Source organism: Vidua chalybeata, chromosome Z (genome assembly GCF_026979565.1).
Source record: "Vidua chalybeata isolate OUT-0048 chromosome Z, bVidCha1 merged haplotype, whole genome shotgun sequence".
NCBI lineage: Eukaryota > Metazoa > Chordata > Aves > Passeriformes > Viduidae > Vidua > Vidua chalybeata.
This window is the reverse complement of record NC_071570.1, coordinates 4,270,033-4,279,597: the sequence shown is the minus strand read 5'-3', so window position 1 is coordinate 4,279,597 and position 9,565 is coordinate 4,270,033. Positions and strand designations below refer to the sequence as shown.

At 39.2% G+C, this 9,565-nt stretch overlaps 1 protein-coding gene across 1 annotated transcript in view; it reads right to left on the bottom strand.

Annotated features, from left to right (window-relative positions):
• Positions 1-254: 254 nt before the first annotated feature.
• Positions 255-9,565, bottom strand: part of RIT2 (Ras like without CAAX 2) — a 171,052-nt gene continuing 161,741 nt past the window's right edge. Inside the window, exon 6 of the mRNA XM_053931703.1 lies at positions 255-1,832. Within this exon, the coding sequence (XP_053787678.1) occupies positions 1,605-1,832 (228 nt within the window). The 3' untranslated portion in view covers positions 255-1,604. The remainder of the gene's footprint in view (positions 1,833-9,565) is intronic.

The window sequence follows — 9,565 nt, the reverse complement described above, 5'->3', positions numbered from 1 at the left end:
TTTTGACAAGTCACAAAATATCTCCAAATTCCCTTGAAAGGAAGGGAGAGTAGAGAACAAAATATTAGATTTTAATGAACTAAAGTTATTCAAAATACCATAACCTTTCCAAATTTTACAGAGGAAAACAAATCAACTCCCACCCAGACTATGCAAGGTATAATTAGTTGAAACTCTGCAAAATAATCACAGAAGAAAAGTGAAAAAGGAACATTTAATAACAAAGATACATATTTTTTGTTATATCCATTATCACTCCAGATCAGACACAAATGACACTGACTACTAGTATGGCTCCATGGAAATCACAATCTTTATTTTTGACAAAACTTATGCATATTCTATCTATAAAATTTATAAATAGCAACAACATTAAAGGAACTCCAGGGGGGAAAAATGTTTAGGAACATATACTCTACTTCATGCCAGCTTCAAAAAGGAATATTTAAAAAGACTTATCCAACTGCTTAATCAAGTGGTTCAGTTGGATGGTCAAGGACTGTGAGCAATGGTGACTGAGCCGATGAAATTGTCTAGTAAGTCAAGGGCTGTATGCTACATCACAGATGCTATTACATGCTGGGACAGAGCTGCACTGCTCCAGGGAGGGCTCTGGGACGCATTGGACAGACAGAGCACCTGTGAGCTCCTTGATGGGACAGGGGAGTGTGGCTGATGGTGAAGCACTGGCACAGGATGCTCAGATTGGTGGTGGATGCCCCATCCCTGTAAACATCCAACGTCAGTCTGAACAGGACTCTGAGGAGTCTGATCAAGTTGAAAGCCTTCCCATTCATTGCAGGCATTTGGACCAGGTGGCCTTTAAAAGTTCCTTTCCAACACAGACTCTTGTATGACTTTAATGCACGGTATGTCTATAGAACATGGCACCTCTGCCAGCCAGCCCTGGAAAGTGCAGCTCACAGGAGACAGAGCAGTACCCTGCAGCCTCTGCAGGGCTGGTGCACGACTTGTAAAACCTGCTTGCAAAACCTGACTGCTGTCTGGGCAGGACACAATGGGGATGGGGCAGTGCGGGGTCAGAATTGTGAGTGCCCAGGTTCCCTTTGGGCCTGGCTCACAGACACGTTCACACACAGACACGGGCGTGCAGGCCGAGCACACGCTAACCCTAAACCTACGTGTGAATGCAAAGCTGGAGGTCACATCCCAAAAGTCCTTAAACAGTCAAAATGTCCATTGAAATCAATGCCATTCGTTCCTGGGATGGTGAAATGACCTGTGCATGCAGAGGAGGAGGCAATAAGGGTATCCATTGTCCTAGAGCTGGTGGAAGCATTCTGCCTTGGATGCGTAACTCATAGCATTTGAAGACCAGTCATGGAGCACACATTAAAAAACACAGTATTTTCTCCACTCAGAGTTGCAGAAAAGGTATGAGAGGGTATGCTAAAATGACACTATAGAACAGAAGAGTCACAGGGAAACCATTAATTGGACCCTCAAGGAGCAACTTCTGCATTAGAGCCAAAGGGAAGGAACTCCAGGACTTGGCCTGGAAGATGCTGTGTCAATGCTGCCTTTTTGAACTATTACAGGTTACTGTGGTCAGCTCTTGATGAGTGGCTCATGGAAAATTGCCATCAGGTTGTACTTTCCTTTTTTTTCTTCAGGGATCCCTTGAGTTTCCGCCACAGACTATCCTTCCTCTTCATCTTCTTTTCTATCATGGACATTGAGGACTCTTTCCTTCGAATTTCCCTCACTAGTCCATGAAAGACATCATCAATGTAGAAGCGGAGTGCAGCTGAAGTCTCAAAAAAGGAGCAGGAATATTCTCTGGCTAAGCTCATTCCTTCTTCAGTTGACACCTACAAAGAAAAGAAAATTCCATAAACACTGCACAAAATATTAATCAACAGGAGAACATTACAATATATATAGACTGACTTCTTAGATCCTGCAAATCACTGACCAGGGAAATAATCTGACAGAAATGAACAGATAAGATTCAAAGGCAAAAGGATCAGGCTGAATTCATGAGGTATTTGAACAGAGCAGACTGGCAATATTCATTTGCTCAGGTATATTATGTCCCTAATTCTGATGCATCATTTTTTCCATGTATTTCCTCTCTTTAGTATAGTAATCCTTGGTTTGACAGTGCTGGTACTTTTATTCTCTAGGCTGGAATGGATGACTAGAAAGACTTACACAGAATTAAGGCCCTCGAAAATCCTTGTTGAGCATTAACCTAATCCTGGAGGCAACTTGACTCTTTAAGCACACCAGCTTTCATACCCTAATATTTTTCAGTCACATTAATTTCTGAGCATGCCTTGGAGTGGTTTGGTCTTTGCAGGCCTGTAATCCTATCACTGAACTCATACCTGAGCTGTATGAAGATCCAAAATCTATTTGTTTTTCAGCTCATCTTCCTTAAGTAGCCTTGTGTACTTACTGCTCTTGTAGAATGTGTGGGAAATGTGTCTGTATTTTGAGGAACTGATGAGCCTAGAGGGAAACAAGACAGCTCTTTTCACTGACTTCTAAGCAGGGATAATTTTTTTCTGAAATTTCCATATTGTCTATCTCTTGGCATTTGACCTTCCAGCCTGCTAAATGGAAGGGTGCTCAGCATGCTGATTAATGTGTGCATCAAATAGAGCTTAAATGTTTATTGTAACAGCTGCCACTGTCTGCCAATTAAGGTACTTTTTACACTTTGAGAAGTCATGAAGGAAGTCCACAGAAAAACACAAACCAAACCCTGTGAGCTTCTAAATGTTAACCCAGCTTCTCAGCCAACAGGCTGTCCTTTCTTTTCAGTATTTCGACATAAATCTGAATAAATGAATTATATGAATTGTATATTCAAATTCTAGGTCAGGAATCCCAGGCTTTGTTTTTATTTGCATTTGCATATCATGATTTATTCAAGTCACTTTTCAAACATCCTTATGAAAAGGCAAAACAGTACTTTGAGATGGCCTTGTGAAAGGCTACATAATAGACTATGGAAACTCTCAATTGCTACTGTCTGCCACGAGACTTATCTTGGTGTTTTGTTTTAGTTGGGTTTGTTGTTTTGTTTTTTTTCTGATTTCTAGCTTCATGCACCCAAAATGCCATTTATCTTTATTAGGAAAATAAAGCCCTGTGACTCAAGATACAAACACACTCTCTCATACCTACCATGAAGAAAATGCCCTTTATGATTAAATTATGACACCACTTCATTGCATTTATTCCACCTATGTGTAAGGCTGGATATGGTGAGAAACGGATTTGGGATGAGACAAAACATCTGTTCATTCCAGCCTGGAGGTAAATCTGCACCAAGCCTGTACCTGTATAACACAGACCTCAGAATTCCTCAGAAATCCCCTTTGCATTGAGTCACAGACTTTGTAGCATTTGCAAGGATAAGGCCTCTATGCTCCAGGTACAATCTTAATTTAATTAGGAATATTGTGAGGGTAAGCAGGGAGGTTGTATGCCAACCTGAATAATACTTCCTGACAAAATAAAAGATGGTTACCACTTTCCAAGCGCTATAATTGCCAACCTTTTGCAAAAAGAGATGGGTAGCAATATGGTCCTTGTTTTTCTCTGGGCAGCTGTGTAAGCAAAATTCATGATTCAATATGTCTATTGGGCATCATTGAGAAATTGATTGTCTGGATAGAAGACTATTTTGGTTTATTTTGGACCTTATAATGAAGGGTTTTTTCCTTGCTATGCTTTATTTGAGCTGAAGAATGATTTTTTTTTTTTAATTTTGTTAAAGATGCTGCAGTTCTAAGGAAATGATTGCACAGAGATGCATTTCAATGAAGATTTCATACATTTATTACCTAAAAGGAAGAAAAATCCACATGAACCAAAATATTCTTATGTTAAATAATGGCAACGTTGTAAATATAATTAGGGTGTCAGCACAATAATACTCAAATATAAAAATTGCCCATTCTTTTTCTATGTAAATTTCTAGTCTTTACCCCACTTTGCTTCTCCTTTGTTAAACTTTTTTTAACTTTTTTTTTTTTTTTTTTTTTTTTTTTATAGGACTAAAAATATGTTTTCTTCACCCTACAAGGAAGAATAACTGCAGGGAAGACATACTATGCTCTGTAATGAAACAAAACTGCTAAGAGCTGTGAGAAATGGATAATGCTCAGGAGAATTAAATAATGCAGAAAAACTTTCTCCCAATATCTTTGTGGCTGGAGGTTAGCAACTTGGCCAAATTTGGCTGAGTTTCTTTAAATAGCAAGAAAAATTTGGTTTTTGACTCCAGTTTTCTGCCAAATTATAGACACAACATTAAAGTTATTAATGGTGATAGTTCATTTCAAAGCATGGCATTTTTCTGAATGCTTGCCCTCAGGAACTGATTAACTGCTTTGGCGAAATTTTAAAAGCTAATTCAGCATGAGTAGGACACCTGGCACAAACAATTTCAGGATGATTAGCTGATGTTTTTCAGCTTCAAGGCTGAAAACATAATTTTTTTAAAATATAACATTGCAAGAATTATCATTACTGCTTCCAGCACCAATGAATATAGCTAAAGTAATTTAACTAATCTGTTTGCTGAAGAATCTGTAAATCTAAAGAAGTGTCTAAAAAAAAAAATACACATTTTCCTCTTGGGTCATCATTCGGTCAAAAGGCTAGACACCTGTGGAATGAGAAACAAGGGATAAAGCTTGATGAGGTGACTGAGGCCCACATAATTCCAGGGATTTAGCCTGTTCCCGTCTTATTGTCAGAAGAGAAACTGTATTGTAGGAATCCATTCCAGATCTGCACAGCCCAGGTACTTGTTGACAAATTGCAGCTTCCATGGGTCTGTATCAGTGGAAGATATGATCTGGCAGATGACAGACAGACAGGTCATGGAGAGAGGTCATTCTATTGAATATATATCAGAAGCAGAGCTTTATATCTCATCCTTAGAGTAACCCTTCTTGATTGAATGTGGCATTGTTTGCAAGAGTATCATTCTGGTCATATTGATTCCAACTTAGCTCATTTCTGTGCTGCTAAACCTCAAGAAGGGAATGAAGGTGGAAGATAGGTGCAGTGAACATAATGAAAAATGAAAATTTCAAAGCTGACAGATGTTTTCCTGACTTTGGTTCAAACTTTTAAAAACTGTCATTGTCTGGCTGGGGTTTTGATCAGGATTTACAGAAGGACTTGAAACTTGCAGCACAACCAATGAGCAAGAGCTCCCAAATCCATAAAAGAGGAATGAAGCCTGATGGATATAATGTGTTAGTGGCTGGAAAAGTCTTATTTTCTAAAGGGCAGGATTCTGAGTGCCCTTTTCTGAGAGCACGTGTGAGTTGAGAAGGAAGATATACCTGTGACAACATTTAACTGAATCTTGTGTAGAAAAGATATACCTATTCCAACAGCACGTGAACAGCACATGGGACTGTAGGCTGAGTTGGGAATTTCCCATCTCTGCATAGCTGAGGGCAGCTAGAACACAGCCCAGCTTCCTCCTCAGGGGAAGCATTCACTGACTACAACCTCATTATATAGCATTAGGATTCTGTTTGTGGCTTTTGCAAACCTCCCCTGGAAAATTACAAGTGCGATTAAATGCAACGCTGACAGCCTGTGAAAGCTGTGATGGATGAGCTGACATCTTTATGACAGCCAGTTCCCCACTAAGGTCAGCTCCTGCACAAAACCACCTGGGCTGGGTGGTGGGTGGGGAGGCACTGGCAATCATTGGCCCCCATGGGCAGACATAAAAGTATCTGAATACTTGTATCTGAGAAGGAAAATGCACAGAAACTAAACAGATCAATAGTCTTCCTGTGCCCTTGGACTGTCATTAGCTGGAAAATCTCCATCAGGATCAGGCTATTTTGTGTTCAGCTTTGTTACCTCTTTTGGTCATGGCAGCATCAGAAGGATCCCAAAGTAGATTGCACTGATGGAGATTTTGCTATCAGAGTCAACAGCTTGACTCTGGGTGAATTAGTGGGGGTCTTTCCACTTGTGCATTTCATCGCTGCTGCAGCATGGTCTACTTCAGATGGCTTTTGCAATTTTCCCCTCATAAATGGGACCTCCAGATGGCCATGGAGAAATCTGGAAGCTGCAGGTGGAGTGCTAGGCATTGCAAGGATTCACCTAAATTTTTGTACAGGCTTCTACCCTGGTTGTCATCATATAACTCAGTTATATAATTCTGGATAATTTTATATCCAAAAACCTTTTTCTGTATGTATTTTTTTTTTTTCTGTGAAGGCACATGGTCTAGATCAGAGACAGAAGGGTGCACATGTTGTTCAACAGAGTGCTCACTTAAATCCCACTGAGGGAAATAGGAGGAATTTCTGTTGGTTTTGATCATGATTTGCATTTTTGACAGGCAATAATTTATGAGAGTTGTAAGGAAAAGATAGTGAATAAGGAGGGCAGCAGCATATTGAGCAGCCTTGTTTGCACCAGTAAACAGTAAATAATGAAAGGAATAGGAAAAGTCATGAATAGGACTAGGAAAAGTTCTGAGTAATGTCCCAGAAAGATTGACATCCTTCCTCTTCATGTCTGGTGGGTATTTTTTCTGTTTCTCAATAAGTCCCATTTCAGAAAATAAGAACCAGGTGGCAAGTTGTTTATTAGCACCTGAATATCAGTTTGGAGATAGGCAGGCAATCAGGAAGAGTCCACATGCATGTTTGGGTCCCTCCCCATCACAGCCCATTCCACTGGCATATCAGGAGAAATATAATAAGCTTTTGGTACAGGTGTAAACCCATAACATATTAAAGAGCTGTGGAGATCAAAAATATTCCCATTTTTCTCAGTCTCTACTAAGTAACTTTGCCAAAAGAAAAAGAGGAAATTAATCTTATGGGTGTAGAAAAAGAATGCCATCCTGGACAACAAAATGGGAAAGAATCAGCATTGACTGACATGAGCAGTGATTTTTTTCATTCTAGCACTTGACCACCAAGTTTATGCCTAAGACACTCCCACAGAACACCTGTGAATTTTCTCATTAATCATACAATCGCAGAATCATTTAGGCTGAAAAAGGCCTATAATATCAAATCCATTCTTTAATGCAACAGTGCAAAACCCACCACTAAACCGCGTTCTGAAGTGTCACACTACAGGTCTTCTGAACATCTGCAGGAACTGTGACTCCACCACTGTCCTGGGAAGCCTGTTCCAATGCCTGGCGACCCTTTGAGTGAAGACATTTTCACTAATATCCAATCCAAGCCTTCCCTGGTCAACTTGAGGCCTTTTTTCTCCCATACTACTGCTTGTTGCCTGGAACAGGGAGAAACTCTCTATTTTGATGGATAGGACTGTGTCCAGCAAAGGCTGTGTTGGCTGCCTCTATATTGCCATCTGCCTTTCTTACAGCCAAAGGCATTCACTGTAAATATTTGAATTGTGTCTTGAGAAACATGTGGTGCAAACCACTAAGCAAAGAGCAGATCCATTATGCCTACGTCAGTTTTGACAGTTATTATTTTTTTCCCTTGGACAAGTATCAAGAGGCATGGTGTCAGAGACTTCCTACAGGCTGGAATAGGGATCTTTCCAAGTGTGAAATGCTATTGTTCAGGTCAAAGCTCAAGCACTTGGCTATTACAGCAGTGGCTGGGGTTTAAAACATGAGCAGAAACATAAAAAAAACCCAAGAAAAATCAATCTTTCTGTCTTCTTAAGACAAGAAGCGCTGTTTTTATTTGTTCACATAATACATGTCATGGAATATCTTTTTGAAAGAAAATGAGAAAAGTGTTCCAAGGCATTTTACCCTTCTTCTCCTTCTTTAGATCTTTGCACTTATAAACTGCCTATCATATTCTCGCCACTGAGCAATGACGTTTCCAAAAGAAGGGAAAAAACCAAGATCAATTCAAAATCAATTTAGTCTAAAAAAAATGTTGAAGACTAGAGTTTGTGTGGAACCAGCTTGACCTTTTGTGGCCAGACATTCAATATGACTATGTTTCAGGTCTAAACAAGTGCACAGCAAATTCAAAAGTTAAAAGGAAATCCTTGTCATTAAAACCTCCTGTTTCTATCTCCCTCAGTGTCAAACATTCTGCTTTCTTGCAGGATTTTAACTTAATTTTAAAGTTAATTATGCTTAGAAGTACAATGCTGAAACTTTTTTTCCTGAAAACATAAATATTTTAACTTTCATGCATTGTCCCATTCCCAAATGCAAACACTGCAGTTAACGACTTGATTTGGCCATGAATCCCCTGGAGTTCACAACTAATTTCCGCTGTCCGAAAACAGCATTTTTCATTAAACCAAGGAAGTGCACCTTACTTTTTCCCTCAGTCCCTGAGTAAGCAATCCTCTTTTCAGGAGCCTGTACAGTTAATGAGTAACATGGCAGAGAATCTTTAAAGGAGAATTTTGTATCAATGCTTTCATGAGAAAACTCACTCTGACTTCATGAAGGCAATTCTGCAAGCTCAGTTTTGCTGGCATTCTAGACTGTGAGACCACAGAATTAATTATTATAATTAATGTTGCAATTAGTTCTGTTCTTCCTTCTCCCTCTCTAAAGAGACATGTCTTGTAAGAGTTTTTTTCCATGTTTTCCTTTTGGCCTTGTCCCTCTGTGATGTTTTTTTGCTGGCTTCATGCTAAAGCATTTTTGGTGACCAGAATGGGGCACTTGAATGGCCATGGGTGTTAGGCAGGATTACCAGACTGGGACAAGGAGAAGATGAAGTTTTGCTGTGTGAATTTGTGCCCTGAAGAGCTTTGATGCCATGGAAATAGCACATAGCCCAGCAATGCACAGCAATGCACCCTCAGCTGCCCCAGCCTCTGAAGAAATTCACATTACAGAGGCTCAGATATTCCTTCCCTTCCCCTTGTAACTTGGACTTTGCTTTAAGGAGGAAGGAATGGACAGGAAGGAAAATGCAGCTTTAACAATGAAGAAAATAATAGAACTGTCCAGCTCTTCTGTAATGATCTTTGTGTGTTATTTTTAGCGGATGGAGGGTGGGGAGTGTGGGATTGTAAAATTAATTCATCATTTTTCTAAAGGAATGCCATTTAATAGGCTTGACAAAAAATAAATTTTTATACAAAACCAGAGATTGATCTGTTCTAAATAATATATTTCTCACCTGGTTAGTCACAAAGATGTGACATGAAACACTACTTAAAGTATGTTCTGAGTATGGAAAAAACATGTTTCTATTTGATCCAAGGGAATTGCAAATTGTTTAGGGATTTTGAAAGAAATCTGATGAAGCACCACTGAACAATTGTTCTTATGCAATTCACTATTGACCCCTGCTAGATTAGACTGACACTTTCTCTGTTTTAGTAATTTCTACACTCATGCACGAAAACTCAAAGCTTACACTATCTATTTAAATATATATGTCATGCATTTTCATGCATAAAAATTTCTAGATTCAATTTACCCTTGAATAATTTCTGCAGATTTTTAGCATCTTTTGTGATGAAGATTACTAATGTCTGTCTAGCCTTTCTCTTATTTTTGGAATTTTATTTTTTTTCCACCTCTTGGATCCAGAATATTTTTGTGACATAGGAGCTATTCCTCCAGGTAATTTCA